Genomic DNA, 24,504 nt, shown 5'->3' with positions numbered 1-24,504 from the left:
GCCTTTATACATAATCTATGACAGCATCTACCTCTAGCTAACAGTTGGCTGTAGTTCTCTCGGTGTTCAAATTGAGCTTTTTTTCCCGCGACACAGTTGACGACGCGAGGGAGTCGGCTTTCATCTGCGTGCCGCGGCTGTCTGTGTTGTGTTTTTCCAGGACGTGAAAGGGGGCGTGTTTCAAGATACGCAACGGAGCAGACCAAACAAATTAACAGGGAGAGACAGTCACATTCATTCACACAAAACTCACTCCTTGTCGGTCGCGCGATCGATTCCCTTATCCATTTGCGTAGAAAAGAAATGTATTATTATGATTTCCGTCATTGTTTTATGTATATTTTTGATACTTGATATTTGTACCGGGCCGGCCCACATTGCCCAGAGGCCCACCGGGAAAAGTCCCGGTGCTCCAGATGGCCAGGCCGCCCCCACAGCCAAATTTTCAGCATCATTACTCCATCTGATTTGATGCCCAAGAAACATTCCTTATTATCATTAATGTTGATAATAGTTAACAGTTGTGCTGCTTAATATTTTTATGGAAACTGTGATTGTTTCAGGATTCTTTGATTAATAGAAAGTTCAAATGACCTTTAATTTATTTAAAATAGTCACTTTACTGCCCCTTTTGATCAATTTAATATATCCTTGCTGGATAAAATAATAAATTTCTGTCAAAAAAAAAAAAATATATATATATATATATATATAATCAAATAAATAATAAATAAATAATCATGTATGGATTGCAATTGTGATGCTTTTATGGCTTTTGCATCTTTTTGGAAGCTTAAAAGCACATGAAAAACACTTTTGCTTGTCTATTTCACAGAAGAAGAAAAAAAATAAGTCAAACATGTTTGGAACAAGAACATGGCAAATATAAATATTTTAAATTTTAAATCCCTTTAAGCTCTTTGTAGCTGAATAAAATGTTTTTTTTTTATTTTACATTATTTCTATATAAAAAGCATTGCCTTTTTATCTTCTAGTTATTCACTTAAATTCAGCTATAATATAACGTCTCTTTCCTGAGCTACTTAACTCGGAGTGGAGAAAGGAGCAGGAGAGGTGATACGAGCATAAAAAATGGCCTGCTTTCTCACTCAGTCAAGTGTGTGTCCAGCAACTCTGAGCATGTAAAGCCTTAGAGCTGACGGGCCACATTGTTCCAGGCTCAGCGACCTTTCCACGGGGAGTAAGCTGGAAGTGGGTGGGGGGTTCATTTCCGAGGATTGTTGGAGGTCTTTGAAACTGTTACGAGGAGGGAGAGGAAGAGAGAGGTGGGTGGAGTGGACTCTGAGGAGCGCTTGACAGGAGGCGGGAGGGAGAGGATCATTTTCGAGATGGGGGGTGGAGAGTTTCCTTACGGCACCACCGAGTAACGGCTTCACAACATCTTGCTCTCCTGTGCTTTGTGCCAGTTTCTTAACTTTTTGAGGAGCAAACAGACATGGTGGTGCTGAGGTTAACCGTGTTACTCCAGGGGCTGCTCCTCGCAGCACGATGTGAGGTCAGAGCCAGAGACCCGGGGGTAGAGGAGGAGGACGACTTGAAGGACATTTCAGATGATGGTGGATGGGACCATGGAGTTCCACTGGTAGGGTTTGGAGCACCTCATCATGGTCAAGGACTAAACAGCCAGAGCCCTGATGTCTATGGAGCAGTCAACCATCCTCTGGGTCATGGACACCAAGATCCCAGCCGTGGACATCTTTCTCCGAATGTGCCTGAGGCAACATCGGCTACAAGTGAGACCAAGGGCTCTCTACCACGCACTGGGTAAGTCTTACTGTTTCTCATTCATTTTTCATGCTCCATTTGATTCAAACACATAATAATAACAGCATTGTACATGCAAAACACAAAGTCAAATTCTTAAGGTTTTTGTAGAAAAGGGGGTCATCCACCAAGGTAATTCTGGCATAATCTGACTCAGTACATGCAAGTCATAAAAAATGTTCATGGTTTAAATGGTTGTAGAGCTCATTATTTATCCTGGAGAGCCACCCAGATTGAAGCAGAACAGCTTGTGAAGCAATGTCTGTAAAAACAATCACTTCCTCAACTTTCTTATCTTCTCATCAAAGCAAATTTCTGTAACAATGTCTTTATTATTATAACATCAATTCAAAATATCTTTTCTTAAAAAAAAAAAAAAGCCTGACCCCAAACTTTTAGAACCCCAAACAGTTGTATATATGGCACATGAAGTCGAAGCAGAGAAGCTTGTGAATGGCTGTAAAAACATAGTAAAGTTGGGTTCCTCTCCATCACTTTCTAAAGTTTCTAATCTTCCCCATCTCTGTTAAATTCAATGTTTAACTCATGTGAAAAAACTAAACAGGAAAAGCGTTTCAGAAAATATTTCTCAAGTGCTAAGACAATTCTGTTCCCGAAGGCCTCCTCTGACCCCACATCTCCTTAAAGTGTCAAGAGTGCCCATATGTTTTCTCTTAACTCTGGCTAATCCATAGTAATTCAGCCTAATTACCTGGAACACATAGAATGTTTCCTGCGCTTTGAGATCTGCCTCAGTTTAATCTTTGCATAAGAGCTGGGTTGCTCTTTACCTCAACCCAAATACATACAGTAGACCCCAAATTGTTCAGCAGTAGGATTGGATCTCTGATAGCACCCTCCATAGTCCCTACTGTGTTTTATTTAACATGTTGTGATTAAAGGAAGAACATTTGGTTTGGGTCTGATTAATGATACAAAGGGGTCTGGCCTGTTCTGAATTACACTCTTCAACTAAATGTGATTTGAGGTAGCAAATATTGTAGAGTAATTTATCAATTACACACACACAAAAAAAAGGAATTTAAGGAATGAAAAAATAAAATAAAAAAATTCAGAATTAAGTTACAACAAACGTCATCAGAAACATGGGGTAATTACAAAAACATTACATGACATTAATAATCAATTTTTTAATAATCAAACTTAAATGCCACATACAGAACTTGTACATTGGATTTGATATTTTTCAATTTATATAAATTATATAGGTATATAGCTTTTAATAAAATATGTAATGGATTAACAAGAATCATTTGCAATTGAAATGCCAACTGCAGAAAATGTTAATTATATTTGTATGAAATATATTTTTTTTAATTTTATAGCAGAACTTAATTTCCCATGCTATAATTTAAGGTCAATATCTTTTTTTACTTTGTGGATTTATTTTGTTATGGTAACATTTATATTTAGATCTAAAGCCTACACTTGGGTAAACATTAAAGGCTTGTTAAATAACAGGTGGTCTTTAGGGGAGGTGTGAGTCTGTGGATGTCTTGGCATGCATGGGCAGCTCTGAAAAGCTATAAAAGAAAGGAGAGAAAAAAAGAGTCGGATGTCCAGGTGTAAAGAATTGGAGTGAGCTGGAGTGCTTATGGACAGGGAGAAAAATTTCACTGATGACATTTTGTACTTTTGTCGAAAATTAAATTAAAATTGACGGAAATAATTTAAATAGAAAGCTTTCAGAACATAAACAGTTCAACAATTCAAATGTCAAAAGACATGCATGTTCTCGTGAAATTAAACCTTGTTTTACTAAAGTCAAATAATCAAGACACTTGTCAGTAAAATCCCTTGTTTTCATTTGATCGTGGATGTTCTGACCTGACACTCCGGTGTACTTCTGTCCATACCCATGTATGCAGTTTCTACATTTAACATCCTCTCACACTCTTCATTTTCTGTTGTGGTTTGAGTTAATCTACTTTCATCCTGTGTCCGTCTCAGGAAGCTGCTCTAGCTTACGATCTGGCACTAAAAAAGTTTGGCGTACAGTTTATTTTTTGGGTCTCAACCAATCTCAACAGAGGTCCTGTCCATCGAAAACCTTGTTTCCTTTTGTGCTCATGTCAATATAAACTCACCACTTCACTAGCTTATAATGGACTTTATTTCTTGGACTTGAATCAAAAACATGACATGGATGGGGAGAGTTTTATCTATTGCAGCTGTTGTACAACACTGAGAGGCAATGAGAAGCCCATAGAGGATCCAAAGTCAAACAAAACCCTCCATTAAATTTCAGCCTTAATATTAAGCTCTATATACAGTGGGGTGAACATCTGCTGATAAAAACATCAAAGCAACTTTTCAAAGCTCTTTGATTTGTAACAGGCCAGTATTGCAATATGTTATATTTTGGGATATTCTGATGTTTTAAGAAAAAATAATGATGCACCGCAATTGATGATACTATAATTTTGAGGTCAGAAAAAAACATTTTATAGAGTGACAAAAGATTTCTATTTCAAATAAATGCTGTTTTTAATTTTCATTCATTAAAGATTATTTATAAAAATAACATGGTTTCCACTGAAACGGCAACAGCACAACTGTTTATCATCATATGAATAAATTACATTTTAAAATATATTCAATTAGACAAAAAAAATGTTTGTCTCTCATTTGTTACGCATTTCAGACTCACAAAACATCTGTTCGCAGGTCAAAATAAAGATTACACTTCTACCTTTGGTAACACTTTATTTTAAAGTGACGTAGTTGCACGTAACTACATGTACTTACTATAGTAATAACAGTAAATTATGTATAATAAGTAGCTAACCCTACCCTAAACCAACCCCTAACCCCAACCGTAACTGCACAGTAAGTACATTTATTTAATATTACTCAGTACTTTTTTGAGTAAGTAAAATGTAACTAATGTTTTTTTATTTACCTCGCTTTAAACAATAATCTTTATATAAAATAAGCACATTATTACATTTAATTTCAATATTAATTTTAATAATTATTCTTTCACAATTACCATTCTTACTGTATTTTTCATCAAATAAATGCAGCCTTAGTGAGCATAAGAAACATCTTAGTAGTTTCCATTCTCTAAAAATAAGTGATATCTTGCTCAGTTTGGCTTCTTAAATAAATATATCTTATCTTAAGGATGTTTTAAATAGACAAAAACAATACTGATTAAGAAAATATTTATTTTATTTTTTTTGCGGTACACTCTCTGGAAATTCACATGACCAGAGGAAACTATGAAACGAAGGGGCTTAAGGTTAGAGGTCGTGTCAGTCTGACATGCATGCAAGTCCGTGGGTATATTTGTTGGGTAAGGATCCCAGGATGAGGGAAGTTTGCTGGAGGGAGAGAGCATCAGATGCTTCCTTCCTGTGAGGGGACACTAATCGGAAGAAAGCAGGAAGAAAAGCGATATGCTTACAGAGATGTCCATCCATAGAACTATATGTCCGGATGTAACACAAGTCTGATTTATACAATGCATTTTAATGCTTGGTATAGTAAAATTGTAGTTCACTGGAGACGTGGACATGGACTGGATCATAAATGAAAGGAATAGATACACTAATTTGTTGTCTTTTTTGAATCAAGGATCCATTATGCTGTTCCAGGTAATTGCAGCCCAATTTAGCCCCTTCTTAGGGTTATAGAAGATAATGTAAGCCCAAGATGCAGGCAGACGCGAAGGAAGCCTGTTGTGCCCCATCCTTTAATCCTTTAATCCCAGTCTGCCCCAGAATGAAGCAAAATCACAGGCTTGTAAACTATAATGATTCACATGCTTTACATGTTACTTGTCTTGAGACCTTTAATCCCTTTACCCTCAGATCCTATTTATCAATGATCACATTACAGGCAGCTTAGTGATCAAGACAAATATAAGAGGAATGACCAAGTAATGCTTGTGTTAACTCAAAAAGACAACAACAGAGACAAATGCCTTTACAACTGAAAAACAAGTCCCCTCTGTTTGACATTTTCAGTTTGAGAGCATTACCAGAAAAATGATTGTGTTGCATTCTTGTGAATGATCAAAAGTTGTATACTGAAAATTCGAGTGTTTTTCTTTTTTTGTTTGTGTGTGTGTGGCATATATAGTATACGGTTGTAGTTTGTTCCCAGCTCAGACCTTGTGTAAAGCTCTCTAGGATAAGTCATGCTGTAAGTTTTATGGTCTAAAATGCAGTATTACTAATCACCATAAACAGTGCTGTTACTTGTTTCTATCCATGTAACCATTACAAGAACCAATAGTGTTGGAACAATTGTTGTAATGTTTTGGCTTATAACCAAAGTGCAACTTTGCTTAACTGATTCACTTGGCTTTGTTGCATATGGCCTGTGGGTTTAAAACCATACAATACGTTACATAAATCAAGAACTCAACTTGGCGTATTCCCAGTCATTTAGTCATCAAAATTCTTTCAAAAAGAACCGATCCCTTTGACCTGATTTGGCCCACATGCACATTTGATTAATGGAGAGACAAATGCAGAGTTTCTCATTCTGAAACTCATACCGAGCACATTAACCATTGACCAAAGACTGAACAATTACACCCCAAACAATTCACAACTCGGCAGTGGATGTGGGGGATTTGGCTGGGAGGTTTTGACCCGTCTTACTTGTAGACTATGAATCATACATCAAGAGGATTGAGCAAGTTAAAACAACCAATAGCAGGCCGATATTCCTTCTCAAAGGACCATTTCCAAATGCGTCTACCCACAAAGACTTATCTGTCCAGCCTTTAACTTCAACAAACCTATGATCTCTGGTCGTTGTTGGCTCGCTCATAATCAGTAACAAAGACTCATGTCAAAGATCAGCTCTAATGATGTAAAATAACTGCAGCCCATCATCATCAGCTCTGCCATGACCTCAGAAAAAAAGACCTCACAGCAGGACCCAATGAAATATCAGCTCTCTGTTTTGTCTTTCTGGTCAGTCACCTTCAGGCAGTGTACGTAACCAACCCTTCTAAACCTGTGTGACATGGTATGGATCTTCTCTGAGCTTTTTCTGTTTTTATGCATCTCCTAATGGAGATCCTAATTAGTATGCAACAGGTTGTTTAGACTTACCCAGGTCAGAAGCTCTATTATTTACACCATTGTACGTCAATGGAGAACTTTCCATCTCTCTTACTGCCAATCAGATAAAGGAAGCCATGTTCTTAGCACTATTAACAATGAGTCATGGCCCATGGCCCGCTCAAACACCTATTCTTTGGTTCCTGGTTTGAAAGGAAGCAACTGTGTGCTTAAAAAAGTTGGACATGGTGGACATAATGTGTTGATGCAAATGTTTGCCATATTATTACTAACAAAGCATGTTTTAAAATAAACACAAAGCTTTTCACATTTCAGGTATCTCTGGGTTACTGTCTTTTTAATCAGATTTCAGGTTCGTTCTGATTGGATGAGGCGTGTGCATTACAGTGTAATATTAATGCACAAAGATGTTTCACCCTCTACCTAATGCCGCCTTTCCTCCGTTTCTGACATTCACATACAAACGTTTCAGCACCTCGTGACAGTCGCACAAAACTTTCAGATTAGTTTTGAAGCAGCCATCACACTCTGCAGATTAACCATGGTAAAATGAATGAATAATTATTGTATCCACAAGTAAAATCAAAAACACAATTATGAAATACTTATTTTGAAAAAAATGAGTCATAACCGCCCAATGCCCATTTAGGGAAATTATAATATGGAATTATGGGTATTAATGGAAGAACATTGGTAATTTTCACATTGTTCTGGTCGCATATGGTCTTGCTGCAAAAGTTCAAATATTTCAGGCAACACATCCAATGATGAAATTGCATCCAAAAATTCTGCATACACGTATGATGTGAACTCTACTCATGAACTCCATTGAACATAGCTGATAACTGAAAATTAATGTTGGCGAATTTTTGTCGGAGATAGTGGAAAGGTGGCTTAAGAATACCCTTGACCTGTGGTAAAGTTAATGTCACTCGTCTCATGGCTTATTTATTTATATTTATTTCACACTGGGTTAAGCAATGTATCACACTTGCTATTTTGAATAGAGGTTAGCACTTTTAACCCTTAAAATAGGTGATATACAAAGGTATACAATGTGTGCTAACCTCTATTCAAAATAGCAAGTGTGATACATTTCTCAGTTTCATCATGTGCTTTGTATTTTTTAAATGCTGAGAGAAACTCTTACAAATGACCCTTGGGTAAACTATTTATATTGTATTGCTTAATGTCGCTGTAAACTGCATTTATTCCAAGAACTTTGAGGAAAACACTCGGCCATTGACTCATCAAACTAATTTGAGATTACCATGGATGCAATCCAAGAAATACATTGCAGGGCTTAATGTGTCATTTGTAGGTTTATATTTCCCTCTAGATAATGAAATATCTTTGGGCTTGACCCTGAGAACTAGGAGAAAAGGTTCAGCTAAACACAAGGCCACAAAATGAACTGTATTATTGCTGAGTTTATTAGTACAATGAACCTCTGGCCTTGACCGAACTGGATACCGCCGATGTTTCCGAACTACAGAATATACAGTTTAGGTTGTGTGGCTGACTTTCAGTTTCCCTTCCAGGAATTGGTGTGCATTTGTTCAAAAGCGTGCTGTTACTGTGGCAGTATCCTGTGGAACTGAGAAGTATACTATCAAGTCCCAGAGTCCCTGTCCTAACGGCACCCCAGACTGCCAGCTAGTCATGCAAGTCAATTATGTTTCGTAATATGAAGTGTATAGTTTTATAGTTGCTAGAGGCACCAAACAGAACTGCAAAAATTAGGACTGTTTTCAAACACTCAGCTCAGTTGCTATAGAGTGGGACAGATTAAGGCACAGCCCTTCTGGGCTCCAAGTTAAAGTCAGTTTCCTAATGATCTCAAATTGCTTAAATATTTCTATATACATGCATATTTTGTATTTAATATAAAGTATATTAGAATAGAAAATATATTTTCTTACACGTTATAACCTAATTTGCAAAGTGCGTATAGCTTGACAATCAAATCCCTTAATTTATATGCAGGTACAAGCTGTCTACTCGGCCAGTGTACAGAGAGATGCAGAAAATCTTCACTGCACTGCTGTGGCGATGCTGCCCTGGGCATGCTGGGAAAAACTGTGAGGAGACAGGTACTGATGAGCTTTCCACAACAATTTGACACAACAGGGCTTAAAGGAGAATTCTGGCACAAAATGAACCTTTGGTCTAATTACACATTGGTACCTAGTTGATCGTTCTCTGAGATTTGTTTTTGTGATAATCGAATGTAAAGAGTTTTATCTCTAAAAACCGTTTAGTTACGCTAGTATATGGGGGCATTTAATAAGTAAAAAGAAATCCCTTCTTAATACCACTAACAAGGCTCAAAATAACCCCACACTAACACAGTAACATAATGAGGGTCCCTACATGCACGAACGACGTACCACGAACGACGTGCCAAGTGAGCTGAACTGTATGGAGTTCAGCGAACTTCTTAACTGTTTGAACGGCGTTCGTGGTTTGACTTGTCGAGACGGTTTTCCAAAGATGGCGCCACCTGTATCCACGAAGTGCTCTGTCTTTATAAAATATCTTCTTATTAAACTGTCTGTACACTTACAAATTTCTCAATGCTTCGTTTTGCATGCAGGAACCCTCATTATGTTACTCTGTTAGTGTGGGGCTATTTTGAGCCTTGTTAGTGGTTTTAACTAGCGATTTCTTTTGACTTATATGCCCCCATATACTAGCGTATACGCTAAACAGTTTATAGAGATAAAACTCTTTACATTAAATTATCATGAATACAAATCTCAGAGAACGGTCGACTAGAGACCAATGTGTAATTAGACCAAAGGTTTATTTTCTGTCGGAAATCTCCTTTAAGGTGATGCTGGAACCATCACATTTTCTAGTGTCAAAAGTTGATAAGTCTTTCTCCTCTTCTGTATAAATAAACAACATTAGAGATTTGAATGCACTGCTTGGCCAAAAGTACTGAATGCGAACATCCCGCTTCTTATGAATGGGTTTGGCTCTTTCATTTGTAAATTGCCTTAAATTGGACTAGATTGTCTTAATTGGAAGTAAAATGGCTTGAGTAAAAGATGATTTCCACACGTGATGTGCTATATGTTCTTGAAAACATAAAAATATATATTATTCTATGTTTTTTCTGTGCTCTGTCAGTTACAGAAGGCCAAATCTCGGAGTCTGAGTCTCAAGACCCCACCATGGCACGCAGACCATATCCGGGAGGACATGAAACGACAGACACACGTGATGCAAATAACTTTTTAAGCTTTAAAATAAGTTAAAAATCGAAATCTTTACAATCTGTAATTGAATAGTCTCCAATACGTCATTGGATGACGACTGGTTAATACAGGACTCTAGCCGAGCATACCTCTATACCTGTGACAGACTGACACTGGCCTGGCCACAGAAACAAACTAAGGAAATGACAAAAGTGTGTTTGTGCAAATATTGGCCGGCTACGGGAATGTTATTGCCCCACATGGTGGGACGGAAAAGGGCGTTTGAGTATTCTGGGGCGAGCCCACACAATGTTAACGTGTGCAACCCCGCTTTAGTCCGAGCATGGACAAAACAAAAATTTCTTGGGTAAACACACATGCACTGGAGCGCACTAGAATAATAAGATATTTCAGAAGAGGCCGTCAAATCCACAGCTCTAAAAATAATCCTTTGAGGTGGTTGTTGGGACACAAACAAAGGCTTTGGACACAAACTTGGAAATTCCCATGCTGCTGATTAATCTTATACCAAGCACACAAACTAATGACTTTCCTTAGATTCAAATACACAGTCCAAAGTGCACAGGTCGCATTCATGCAGTGAATAACAAAATAACAGATCTGTCTGATGGCAAAGGTGCCATCAATCGATACAGTTCCAAAACGCCACATAACATTTTTTTCTTCTTTCTCTTAAGGATATAACAAACTAACTCAAGAGAACAGAGAGCAGAATGATTTCCAAACATTTGGCAGTCCACTGTATGAAGCTCAACTACCTGATGTAGAGAATCAAACTGCAACGGAGTCCATCAATGATTATGAGCCCAGCCCTCATTCTGACCATGAGCACCAGAACAGCCACCACTTTGAGAGGAGAGGTATGTTAAACTTTACATGCAACATACCTCACAGATGTTTACAAAATGTGACGATTTAAGAAAAGGCCGTTTGAGTCAATAGTTAGAAACAATTTTGCATGCTTTGAATCTAAAAATTTCTAATTAGTGTTTTGCTTCCAAATAACTGCTCCCACTTTATGTTTAAGCTCTATGCCTTTGCTTAGGTCTGTGGCTAAACACAAGCTTGAGATTTTATTCTCACAAGCTCACTTTTATTCTACACCAAAACTTATATCAGTGAGACCACTTGTGTTTTAAAGTGGAAAAGGGCAGTTGCTAACAAGTGTCTAAATGGGACTCCGGAGGTCAACGCGCCAAAAAGAAAAACACATATTATTAGTCCGTTTTTACTCCCTTGTGTGTTTATACCCGTACACTATTCTAACTTTGATTGAAAAGTGGAGTTTATTTATAGCCTAACACCGTGTCCTAACTACACGTGACGCAACGCCATGACACGCGATAAAAGGTATCTTTTTCCCTGTTAATCAGTTTTTGTCCTAACCAGACACGACGGCGACACGCAAAGTTTCTAATTTAGAAACGGTTCCTATTTCTGCAGCTGAGAGATATTACACTGGTTACGAGTACCCTTTATTTCTTTTCAGTTAAAAAAAGGTCACTGTGCCACAAGCGATAACAGATAATTTACCTCAGATTTTGAAAGCATAAATATAGCATTCAAAATGAATTCAATGCAAACATACAACTGTACTTCCTAACAAAATTAGTGAATGAGTATGTTTTGTTAATGTTTTGATTTTTAATAATGTTAATTCTTGATTTGATTATGTCCTTACCCATTTCCAATGCGAGTGCGGGCCAGCAGTGCACTTTCTGAATGGCTGTGTCTGATGGCAAAGGTGCCATCAATCGATACAGTTCCAAAACGCCACATAACATTTTTTTCTTCTTTCTCTTAAGGATATAACAAACTAACTTTTTGATTGACGTGTGGCATCTCACAGTCACATTGCGTCTAGTGTGGACAGACACAATTGCTGTCGCTGGAATTTTATCGCGTCGTGTGTATTTAGGACACAGTGTAACTTTCCCTTTTTTAACTTTGTTTGAGTTTCATTAGTCTTGAAACGTTGTCTATTGTGAAGAGTACCTTGATCAACAAAACGTAAGAATCTTTTGTTGATCACTGAAAGTTAATGAAAAAATCCTAACTCAATACTAACTTTCAAGTCAGCCTACAAAGATATGTAATTCCTACTCTATATCAGCAGTTATCCATTTTCCTCTATGATATCCTCTAATAATAATCTCAACAACAAAAAAAAGAGCATTCACTAATAGGCCTCTCTTCCCAGTCTCGTGTACATACAAACATTACTTAAAACAGTACGTGTGTTTACATAACAAAATGGTCACTAGACACGTCCTTTGGTTGTAATATCCATTATCAGAGATATTATGGGGATATTATTCTGTCTGTCTCGCCAAGTACCGGTCTCGCTTATATCCTGCTATGCAGAACAGAACAGAATTAATGCTGCAAACAGGGGGAAAACCTCCATTCTTCTTCTATAACAGCTCTTCACCATCTCTTCACATTACTTGTTCCTGCACAGGATATCCTCTCTTCCCTGGGAAAAGGGCTCCCATACATTGTATGGTTGTGAGAGTGATGTAATGGTCTATGGAAATGACACTGTGGTTCAAATTTAGATGGAATCCAGCCACTCACAACAGTAAGAAAACTGCAGTGTTATTGATGTGAAGACACATTTGTCACATAAATAACGCTTGAAAGCCTCTTTTAAAAGTTTATTCTCTTCCAAAATTAAGACAAAAGAAGGAAGAAAAAAACTTTGAAGTTTGAATGGAGAATTTTCCCCTTGTTACTCTGTTGTTCTGAGTAGGAGCAGAGCTTTTGTGTCTGTGTGAAATGTGGTTCAAATAGTGAAAAACAATGTTGTCAGGATAATAAAACATGACTCAATCATATATCCTAGACTTTACAACATGAGAAAAAGCAGCAGGGGTATAAATTCTGAAGCTTTTCCAGACAGTGTTTTGACAGCATGTGAATAAAAAGAACAAAAACGGCACATGACCTCTATGTCAGGTTCCCAGCAGGGAACTTGTACATGTAGAGATCTCTTCTTGCTTAAAACTCGTCCTTAACTCACGATCAAAACATACCACACACATACTTTATTTCAACGCAGGGAATGTAAAAGACCCTGGGCTGTTCACTGGTCAATTAAAAGGTTCAAAGTTCAGATGAATGACCCAACCTGAACTGGAAATTGAGATCTAAATCTTTCCGAGATGATATTGATGTTTCCTCTTGAGCAGCATAGAAAGTCAAATTGAACAAACAGCACCACAGTGAAAATGATTATACCAGAATGTCAATGGATCAAATTTCTATTTTAGGCAATGTGGTGGTTATCCTTCAAAACATTATTGTTTCTGGGATTCCCCACTTTGTAAGTTGCTTAGGGAGTTTGTAGAAAATAATGAGAACATCTATTTTAAGATTCTCCCAAAAAGAGGCCAATTCAAAGTTCACGGGCCTCATTTATAAAATGTGCGTATGGACTTAAAACCTACACTAAAACCTTTGATGTGGAAACGTGCTTAGAGCCACATCATTGTCTAACCAGAAGCAAGCACTTTTTCTTGTGGTAGAAAGTCGGAGTATTGCAGGTATTTGGAAATCTAAGCAATTCTTGACTCTCGTCGTTCTCAAGTAAAGGATTTAGATGTTGAATGATGCTCTGTTATGACATTAATGGCTAGTTTCCACTGAGCAGTACGGTACAGTTCGGTACGCAATTATTTGTGTTTTACACTCAAAAGTTGTGAATGGTACCAAAAAGTCGAACCGTACCACTTTTTGGGTACCCTTCCGTTGGGGTACCAGTGGTATGGTACTAAAAGGTGGAGCTAGACCGTTTAAAACGTATTTAAATGAAATCAAAAAGAAGCAGAGTGGCATTTTATAACATATTTCATTTTATTGTTGCCTAAAATGTACATACAGAGATAACCGGAGTAGCAGAACGAGCTGAGTGGCGCATTCAAGAACGCGCACTGTTCCATTAGCAGAATTACTGGATTCACGTCCTCGGGCGTCATTCTCCTGAGTCGGACTTTGCGTAGGCAACTTGGTATTGAGAAACGCCTAATGCCAGCGCTTGTTTCTTGTGACAAACATGTCGAGAAGCAAGAACAAGATCTGCCGTATGTCATCCGTTGTTGTTTACCATGTCGCTTTCTTCTTCGCGCGAAAATGACTTCAATCTCTTCTTTCCGTCAAACACCATGGCTATCAAGTAAGGTTGGCGGTGGAAACGCTAGCCGCATCATGGTTTACCGACCCAACCTATTCTGTACTGTACCATAGTGTACCGTACCACTCAGTGGTATAATTGGTGGGCGTTTACAAAGCTGAGACCTGAAACCATTCAGCTGTGCACAATTTCAAGATCATCTACGATTTATAAATTTCACATCTGAGAGGCGCGCACACGTTTTCTCTGAATCATAAGTACGCACATATGAGAAATGATTGTAATATCAAATGTAAGACAGTTTCTGTGCAACATTTTATAAATGAGCCCACATATAGCAGATGTCTGTCAATCTTTTTTCAGACCCCTATGCTGTAAATGAAGGTGTTCCTTACCCTGACTTATCTTACGCTCACTACGGGCTCCTGCCGATCTTGAAAGAAGCTGTGATGTCTCAGCTGCAGCCTGTGTTGGAGAATTTCAATCTAACCCTGGAACGGCTCTTTCAGGAGGTGCAGGGTTTGCAGCGGGACATGGCCGAACTCCGACATGATCAGGGGCAGGGAAGGGTCGCTGAGCCTCTAGAGGTTGGTGGTGAAGAGCACAATCTGCAGGAGGCTGTTGAGGATAAGGTGAGGGAGAGTTTACAGAAACTGGAGGAGGTAAAATCTCAGTTTCACAACCATCGCCATGAGGTAGAAGAGAGGCTCCACGCACAGCAAACCATGCTGCACTACAACCTAACAAATTTCAAGATGGACATAGACATCAAAATCAAACGTCACCAAAAGATGTTGCAGGTCAGAATTTTTAGCTAACCTCAAACAACCTCAGCTCAGATCATTTTTTTGCATGTATAACATTGTACTGAATGTGTATATCTCGCTCTAGGTAAATCTCCAGTCTCTGAACACATCAATGTCTGAAGTGATACAGGAGCAAGAGAGGCTGGACGAGAAATTTCAGAAGATTCGGCCTGAAAATAAGGTAGATTCCACACAGAGTCAGTCTCTTGATAGCACAGCTGTATGGGAGGCCATCACGCGTCTGGACAATAAAGTCATAAACAACACAGTTAGACTTAGTACCTTGATTGAAGGCAACGAACAAGTGACTGCAAATATCAATAACCTCCAGGATAGTTGGTCAGATCTGGACAACAAAATTGTCCAGACTGGCCGCAACAGTCAGGTTCAGTTTATGGAGACTGGTTTGGAGGTGGAGGCAGCGAAGGTTGCGGTACTTGACCGTATTAATGAGCTGAGCAGAAACATCAGTGTTCTCCAGAGTGCTCTGCAGGAGATGGAAACCGATGTTGATTATCTTTACACAGAGTATTATAAGAATATAAGTTCAGCAAGTGGGGAATGTGACTGTATCGCTCTTGGAGTATCTGTGACCCAGTTGGAACAAAGTGTAGCTAATGTGATGGAGATTGTGAATGAAAACAAGCTGGACCGGGAGCGTGAGGCACAGGATATGTTAGACAATCGGGACAATAGTGCTTGGGTTCCATCCGTGGAAGATCTCAAACTGGGGTTATTGAATGTGCAACAGTCCCTTGCTTTTGAGCAGGAAAAGAGCAGAATGTTACAACACAATGTGACCCAGCTCCAGGCCTCTTTCCAGGACAAAGAGCAGGACATTGAAAAACTCCAGGAGCTGGACAGGGCCAAGGTTGAGAAGATTGAGCACTTACATAGCATTTTTAACACCTTGCTTCAGGATGCGGTTCGTCACTCTGAGGTGCTAGAGATTTTGCTTGGCGAAGAGGTGCTGGAGTTCATGGAGTGGTCTCATCAAGACCAGAGACGTTACTCTATACCAGAATTGAGGGAAAGTATTAGATCCATGCAAGAGCAGATCAATGGACACAGCCTCAGCTTAGCCTCAATGGTGAACTCAGCTACCCCTCAGGTGACAGCAGCAGATGAGCCCTCTGTGCTTGGAGACTGGGCCTCGGTGGGCGTCAAAAGGAGACGTGGGGATGAAAAATTGGACCTTTTCGGGGAACAGCCGGAGTACTCTGATGATGACTTCTGGACTTTAGAGAAAACAGTAAAAGAGCTTCAAGCTCACATCAAAAAGCTTGAGGAACATCGTTGTCATTCTTGCTGCAACTGCAATAAATCTGCTGCCGCTGGTGGTGTGGAGGTGGAACTGCAGGCTGAGGTGGATACTTTGCGCAAGGACCTAGAGACCCACCTTGGAGTTTTTAACGCCATTTTCAGTAACACAGAGGGACTTGCTGACTCTGAGGTGTCGGTGGATTTGGATAAATTGTCGGCGTTGATAAAGAAAAAGGAAGCAAAGCAACAAAACAAGAAACAAAAGAAGAGAGCAGACAGGGGGGCCAGAGTGAATTTCCGCAGCAAGAGGGATGCATCACTGGAGTATGCAGGTAAGATGATGATATTTAAACATAGTATCTTGTAAAACTATTCAAACTATTAAAATGTTTTTCTGCAAATGTCACCTCAGGGGTTACTCTGTTAAAGCACTGCATTTCCATATGACAATTTTAATATTTACATATATAGGTTTAATATTTATTCATATTGAATCTAGACTAGAGTACATGTTTGTTGGCTTTATTTGTATGACAAGAGCACCCCTAGTGGAAGTAATTTGTGTCCCCTTTTTCCTAACTCTCAGCATTCATATTTTAATACCTTACCATTATTTGATTCCAAACAGTGCTTCGTCAACTACCAGATAGTCCAATTATGTTCCTGGCCAGCAGTACACTTGGTACTAATGGATCTGGCACAATCCTCTTTGAAAGCGTGGCCCTAAATCATGGACAGTTATACTCACCAAAAACAGGCATATTCCGTGCTCCTACTTCTGGTGCCTATCTCTTTGTGGTGACACTGGACTTTGGACCAGGCCCGGCTGTGGCTCAACTAAAGAGAGGTGAAGAGGTAGCTGCCTCCTTACGGCAGAACCCAAGGAAGTTGGGTGCACCTGCAACACGTGTCTGTATCCTGGAGATGGACCAAGGAGAGGAACTCCGTCTTGACCTGGTGCAGGGAACCATAGAGCGCAACAACCCACAAGATAACACATTTGCTGGCCTACTAATGCTACAGACCACCTGAGAACATGAAACACTCTAAAGGTGCAAAAAGACTGAAAGAAACTTAAGTTGCACAGCCTAGTTATTGAGGCATTGTTTGCAAGTACAAAGATTTAGATGATGTGTCCCTTTTTGGTGGGATATCAGAACTCTTACATTTGTCTCAATGTGACAACTACATTATATTCCTCAAATTCCTCTGTGCCCTAAATAGATTACAAGATATTGTACATTTTCTGTAAAATATAAGACACATCAAAACCACAGATAACAATTGCGTACTAAAATTATATTTCTTAAAAGATTACATGGCGAAATATTATACATAGTATGGGGCCTACTTATACGGCACCCTTTCAACATGTGGTTAAATAAAACAAAAACATTTTTACAAATTAAACACTAAAGACTTTTTAATATAATACACAGAGGTGGACTGGGTGATACTATGGTAAAGCACACTGACATATCTACAGGCATATTTCACGTCCTATCAACATACTTCATAGCTCTGTCTATGGTGAGGAGGTGTGTTGTCGGTTTTCGGGGGAAAAGAACAAAAGCCATTGGGGATGGACACAAAACCATTGGAAGAATCACAATGAGAGTATTTCTCTTTCTTTATAGCAAACAAATGCTAACTTGACGGACCATTTGAAACTTCCTTTTCAGCCAAAGAAATGCATTTGATATAGAGAAGTTTCACAGATTAAATTTGATATTACCTGCATAGTAAAAACTGAAAATGTATTTCCATATACACTAAATTTAATGTTTCTCTAGCATATTGTACTGTATGTTGAAGTTAACCGCACTGAGGTGAGTGTTTCCTTTCTTAGATCTATTATTTATTTTCAGAATATTTTAAATTGTTTTATAAGCATGTCAGTAACCTTGACATTTTGTATTAATCAAGATACCCTTTTGGCATTTCAGGGCATACTGTACTAAAATCGTGACAAAGCACCTTAGTCTGGCACTGACATTATTAAAGCATTGTACAATCACACTTCCTGTCTTTAAGGGCCCAGATATTGCTGTATAGAGCTATTGTGAATTGTTGTTTTGTTACTATTAACAAATCACGCTGTTTTTTTCAATGGCACTAAGAATAATAAACAAGGTTTCTGGGATACAATGCATTTTGTAAAGGAATAATATAATTAAATCTGCACGGGAGTTCTGTAAACATGTTATTTAACAATAATGTGTATTTTGGACTATACCAGTTACCAAGACCATATTTTGGCAGCCCCAAGTGAAATATTAAGCAATGATGACTAACAGATGTTACTTACAGTAATACCCTTCAACTTCAGGCACCTCAAAAACATTAAGTGTTCAAAACATGATTATTAAAATTGGCAAAGACATACGATCAGAATATCACCAAATCCTCAAAGGTTTGCACTTTAAACCAAGTCACATTCATACTGATAGCATCCTGTACCAAGAAAAAAAAAGACCCAGCTTCTCTGAATCAAGGAAACTCAGGAATGTATCAACTCTATCACGCCAACCAGAAAGCACATATCACCCCCACAAACACTACATTGAGTTTTAGCAACTCTGAAGTGGTGTTCAAGGTTGCCAAATCACTGCTAGCAGATGTTTTCTATTCTGAGGATGGTAAAAAAATGGCATGCTTTAAACATTGCAAACAATATATTGTTCATGCAACAAAATCATGAATGGCATGCATCTCACTATCATTAACCTTCTGTCAGGGTCTTGTTATTTCATAAAGAAACATTATTATCAGAGAACATGTAAAGAGAAGTACTATATAGTTGAATTAACATTTTAAAAGCCACACATTAGGCTACAAGAGGCACAGATAGTCTTCTTCTAGACAGTCTACAACCGCTGTTAACTGGACGAGATTATATATTGATAGTATATCATTTTGCTCTGTTTTCAGTACATCTACTCGTATAATATATTTACATGTCATACATTAAATCACAGTATGCTTTACACAGATTCCATGAGAAGTCAACAGCAACAGCATCCACATGGCAGGAGGTTTATCCCAGAATCTAAAGAAACATATTCAGAACGACTGAGTGTATTTTAAGGCAGTGGGGTTTACTTTATCTCTCCAGAAGGTCCCACTCCAGTGTTTTTGTCTGTTGTAGCAATCCTCTGATCCATCTTCACAATGATATAGCTTTCATAGAAAGCAGCAAAGTCAACATGTCTGATCCAACAGAAGAAGAGAGCTTGTTTCTCCTGAAGGGGACGATGATGTCAAAAACAAAATAAAAGCCACTATGCTGATCAGATTTTAATGTCTTGAGATTCCACCATTTTTGCCAAAGTCTTCTTGACTCGTAGGATGGTCAGGCGTGATGCAGGATTGTGGGCCCAGCATTCTGACATCAGCTTCAACATGGCCCTCGAGCACTAGGTAGTACATTAATAGTACATAATACATTTCTCTTCAGTACATATGCATGATCTCAACATCCTATGCAAAGCTACAAATATTAATTCAATCTGTAAAGATTCTGCAAATACAATCTGTAAATATGCTACCATCTGCTGGTCACATGCTGCTGACTCACCTCATCACTGTTCCATCTATTGGATACGGTGGGCCGCAGCCCTTTGACGCACACAACCTCTAGCATATCCTCATAAGACGGGTCTGAAGGCACCATCTCATAATATGGTAGCTGATAGTCCTCAACAATACCTAGGAAACAATCAGTGGATGTATTCATGAATTACTGTTTGAATTCTGTAAACAACCACAACAGGAGCCGTTTTTAGATAGCTTTAGAATAAAAACATATTTAGAAGTTGCGATGTAATGCAAAAGACAGATCTTGTTCATATATAATGGTTCAATTCATCAGTTCTTCATTGGATTAAGGCAGATCTGAATGTAAGCTTGCAGTTGACTGTAAGAAAGGGGTGGAGTTTAAGGTGACTAGATAACTAAGTCCAACATACGTCACTAGAAAGAATCATTATATTTAACAATTTAATTCAAATTAAAAACATGGATGAATGGTTCCCAATAAGTACATTAGGATGCATGTAGAAAATAGGTTGAATTTCCATTTCACTTTGACTTTAAAAAGACATGGCAAAAGCAAAACAAAAGAAATTTAATTTACCATAAAACTTCAAATAATAGCCGAGTCCCATATAGACACCTGTCTCGTTTACACGCCTGGTGTACTGTTGTCACGATACCAAAATTATTGTTTCGATATTGATACCAAGTCAAGAATTGTGATTTCGATACTTTTCATGAAAAGGAAAAGTATTTCTTACAAGCCGTTTCACATGCACCTCCTTTGCGTAGGTTTGTGGCTCTTTAAATGCTGTAATAACCTACAGGATTGTACAGGATTGGGTAAATAAAGGCCGGTCTCAAATAGAGATGCGTGCGCTCTCACGGCTTCAAACAACACAAACCTGTCCTGCTCTCTACCTCGCACATATTAAATCAAGATCAACTGACATGATTCACGTTTCACGTGGAGCATTTGGAGAATTTTAAAGATAAGAGACTCACTGAACAACATCTGAAAATAAAAGCCTGGGCTATTATTTGAAGTTTTACGGTATATTCATTGTCTTGTGAATACCTCCAGTGAGACAGCGTCGAGCCATTTCCCATATAATCAGTCCATAGCTGTAGATGTCTGCCATGATGTAGGCCTGGAAGTGGTTCTTATTCAGAGTCTCGTCTAGGACTTCTGGAGCCATGTAGCGTTGAGTCCCCATACGTGTGCTCAGTGGGACGTCCACTTCATTTGTGTCACTGAGACAAAAAATGTTACTTCTTCATAATAATTGAACAAACCACTTAAAACTAGCTTTTAAAACAAATGTAAAGTGACAAACACCTGTTGAATTTCACAGCAAGCCCGAGGTCAGCGATGCAACAGGTGCCGTTTTTCTTTATGAGGATGTTCTTGCTCTTCAGGTCTCTGTGAGCAATGGCTGGTTTTCCCTGCGTGCCGTAGATCTCTGTATGCAGGTGACACAGGCCACAGGCTGCAGAGTAGGCCAGTCTGAGCAAGGCCTGTGTGTCCAGAGTGGTGAACTTCAAATAGTCATACAGAGAGCCATTCTCATGGTAGTCTGTGATCAGGTACAGCTGCGTAGAGGCTCCAGTGCCATTAATGTCAGCAGCAATGAAGCCTTCAAGCAGAATGAAGAGAATCGCGTCACATAGGAAAACATGGAATTGATACACAATTAAAAACTCTACACAATCTTGAATGACATGAAGTGTACCTAGTATGTTCTCGTGTCTCATCAGCACGGTTTGGTAGATCTCGGTCTCTCTGAACCAGCTGGCCTCCTCTCGAGTAAAGAAAACTTTCACTGCTACCTTCTCCCCCCTCCATCGACCGAGCCACACCTCTCCATATCGCCCTTTTCCAATAAGGCGCACTGTCTGGATCTGCTTGGCAATGGTGCGCTGGACCTGTAAAATGTGAATAGAAACTATGAAAAAGAACAAGCTGTTGATGCTAAAATCCTACAGTCTGCATTTCTGATTTCTCACCAGAAGGGGGAGCCCAGAACCACTGCCTGAGGTTTGAGACTGGTTGATGAGCTCTTTAAGAGATTCTCCAGCTGGGATAAAGGCATCATCCTGCTCCAGGTCTCTGTGGTAGCGCTGCCTCTCTGTCTGCCACTTATACCTGAGGACAGGACAGAGTCAAATTCAAGTTTAGTAACCAGACACAAACTAAAGATTCATTTGTTATAAAGGCAAACTTTTTCCCAGTTGTGTACACAAGGTATAAAGTCTTGCCCCTACTTGCAGTAACATAAGTGTTTGTCTTTCAACAACAACAGGCCATGATGTGGGTGGCATGTGTTTTCAGAGGTGCTGTGCAAAAACACATCAGCGTTAAGGTTACAGTTCAGTGAGGTGGGAAAACAGGCCACAACACAAGTAGCTATTTTTTTGTAAGAGCTTCAGTGTGTTTTGCACTTCAGCGTGGTGATGATCTCACCTGTAATAACAGATCACAGTGACGCAGATGAGGGTGCAGAAGCACACAGACACTGAAATGAGGAAGGCTAGCCAGTGAGGGTCTTGTGGTACTGTAAAGAGATCAAGAGAAAACACGTTCATCATTTAAACATTAGGTTAGCCAGGGCTCAATCAGCAAGCCTAACATTTTTGTCAGAATTCTGAATGATTAAATAATAAAACAAATATGTATTATATATATATATATATATATATATATATAAACAATTCTGATTCATCAATGATCAATAAAAGCATTTATTTGAAATTGAAATCTTTTGTAAAAATTTGTCTTTTTGATCAATTTAATTAGTGATGCACTGATCATGATTTTTCATGGAAGAATGGAGGATGAACAATAAACAAGATTTTTTTTTGCTACTTAAGGCCAAACTGGCTTTTAGCTATTAAAAACAATAACTGTAACTATCTGAAATTAACGACAGAAACTGTGCATTAAGCACATTCAATATAGATACAGACATTTAGCATTAACATTTAGCTTTTGTTTTTAATTTGGGTTCAACTTTCGTTTCTCATCCAACACGCGAGAAGCTGAGGTGAACAAGCGTTCACCGTCTATGCTACTGCAGGTTGCGGACAGGTTCAATTGCGCAACTTCAGTGAGTTTATGCAAAATTATGTCACACAATAAAAAACATTTTTAATTGATAAGGAATTTTCAAATGACTTTGATGCTTCATAGGCAACAAGTTATTGTGACAATTTCCACTGCAATCTATTTAAGCAAGCTAGATAATGTTACCCTGCTAAAAGGTTTAAATCAACAATCTGTAATCCTTCACAGATAACCCTATGATGCCATTTAACTGCCAGGCAAATAGTACTGAAGCTTACCCGAGTCTCGAGGCGGTAACTCTGGCTTTAGGTCTCGGTTACAAAAGTCAAACTGGCAGCACTCGATGGTTCGGCGTGGCTGTGCAAACTGCGAATCCTGTGAAAAATCCATGTCTCGAGTGAGTAAACTTTACAAAGTCTGATATTTAATCATGCAAGTCAAAGTGCAAGACACTTAAAGAGACATAGCTTTCCTTACCTTGCATTGAAAGTGAGAGCCTTCATATTTCATACAGCCTGAGCTTAAGATCCCCACTCCATTTTCATCTTCTTCAATGATGGCGAAGCACTGACCATTTGTCCTGTTGGGTTTCAAAGAAAACATAATTTTTTTTGAATACATATAAACTAAGTACAAACATATAAATCACATTAAACAATGATCACTTAACAGTGCCATAGCCTGTGACACTTACTCGCAGGTGTTGTTCTTGGCGTCATCAGGGCAGTGACCTAAGCAGTGGCAGCTAAGGAAACGGGCAGCATCTTCTGGTGCCACAGTAGAATCGCCCCCGGGCCTTCTGGAGCCTGAGCCAGGCTTCACCCCAGTGCCCTGCAGCACGTGGTCCGGGTTCTGCCCTGCTGTATGTGACGAGACACAATCAATGACAAGCTAGGTGCACAGACACACAAAGCAAAAAGCATTTATACCAGTCTTTCTGCATTATTATTAGTACTGCAGAGTACTCAAGTAGCCTGCTCTGGCTGATAGTCCACTGCTTTTGAACACTCATTTTGTGAGTAATGTGGCTGTTCATGTAAAAAGAGAAAGACACATTCTTCTAATTCATTCAAACATGGGTCATTTAATATTTACTTGAATAAAATATGTTGAAGAAATACTTAATTCAAACTAAAAACTTCGGTCTACATAATACTGGTTTAAATTTAATAGCACATTAGTCTTTGGTATAGTACCGACATTTAATTAATAATCATTCAAATTGATTACTGAAATTTCAGTGTTGTGACAATCCTCAAGGCCAGTTGTCCTACATTTATGTCATACACACCACGTTTCACACCCTCAGGCCTGTTTTACGCGAACCCCTCTCCAATCCCTCCGCCGTAGCTTGACGTGCACCTCCAAAAATTTGTAACTACGCGTCGAGGCGACGCAGACAGCAAGGGCTTTGATTGGTCAGATTATACATCATTTCAGGAGTGTAGCTTTTCCGATTTCCCCCTCTTGCTATAGCGCCATTTTTAACATTTGCACCCTCGTACTGATAATTATAATACACTTATAAAGAAAGTAAATAAAGAATTAAACTAAAAATAAACTGTGTTGTTTTTTATTTCATTGTTAATATATATGTCGATATTCTTTTCTTTCTTTTTTGCTCGCAATAAAC

At 38.7% G+C, this 24,504-nt stretch overlaps 2 protein-coding genes across 6 annotated transcripts in view; one reads left to right on the top strand and one right to left on the bottom strand.

The window, feature by feature from the left end:
* Positions 1-1,341: 1,341 nt before the first annotated feature.
* On the top strand, positions 1,342-18,421 carry mmrn2a (multimerin 2a). 2 transcript variants are annotated; one of them, XM_039672959.2, is made up of 8 exons: positions 1,342-1,785; positions 8,390-8,512; positions 8,835-8,941; positions 9,984-10,073; positions 10,750-10,932; positions 14,568-15,004; positions 15,096-16,605; positions 16,902-18,421. In XM_039672959.2, the coding sequence occupies exons 1-8, from the start codon at positions 1,457-1,459 to the stop codon at positions 17,303-17,305; spliced, it is 3,183 nt and encodes a 1,060-aa protein (XP_039528893.2). In that variant the 5' UTR covers positions 1,342-1,456; the 3' UTR covers positions 17,306-18,421. The 2 variants fall into 2 exon arrangements, with proteins under 2 accessions (XP_039528893.2, XP_039528894.2); XM_039672960.2 differs by lacking the exon at positions 8,390-8,512.
* The window catches only part of bmpr1aa (bone morphogenetic protein receptor type 1Aa), a 22,831-nt gene continuing 15,878 nt past the window's right edge, over positions 17,552-24,504 (bottom strand). The window contains exons 4-13 of one of the 4 annotated variants that reach the window (XM_039672965.2): positions 23,566-23,731; positions 23,349-23,451; positions 23,150-23,246; positions 22,272-22,362; positions 21,815-21,953; positions 21,541-21,733; positions 21,147-21,444; positions 20,886-21,061; positions 19,851-19,981; positions 17,552-19,689 (exon numbers count right to left, since the gene is read on the bottom strand). In XM_039672965.2, the coding sequence (XP_039528899.1) occupies positions 19,564-19,689; positions 19,851-19,981; positions 20,886-21,061; positions 21,147-21,444; positions 21,541-21,733; positions 21,815-21,953; positions 22,272-22,362; positions 23,150-23,246; positions 23,349-23,451; positions 23,566-23,731 (1,520 nt within the window). In that variant the 3' untranslated portion in view covers positions 17,552-19,563. Of the gene's footprint in view, positions 19,690-19,850; positions 19,982-20,885; positions 21,062-21,146; positions 21,734-21,814; positions 21,954-22,271; positions 22,363-23,149; positions 23,247-23,348; positions 23,452-23,565; positions 23,732-24,504 lie in introns of all 4 variants that reach the window. The other 3 variants (XM_039672966.2, XM_039672962.2, XM_039672963.2) reach the window with 3 other exon arrangements.

The sequence above is a fragment of the Pimephales promelas genome, chromosome 11 (assembly GCF_988280905.1).
Source record: "Pimephales promelas chromosome 11, fPimPro1.hap1.1, whole genome shotgun sequence".
Lineage (NCBI taxonomy): Eukaryota > Metazoa > Chordata > Actinopteri > Cypriniformes > Leuciscidae > Pimephales > Pimephales promelas.
This window is presented reverse-complemented; position numbering and strand designations above follow the sequence as displayed.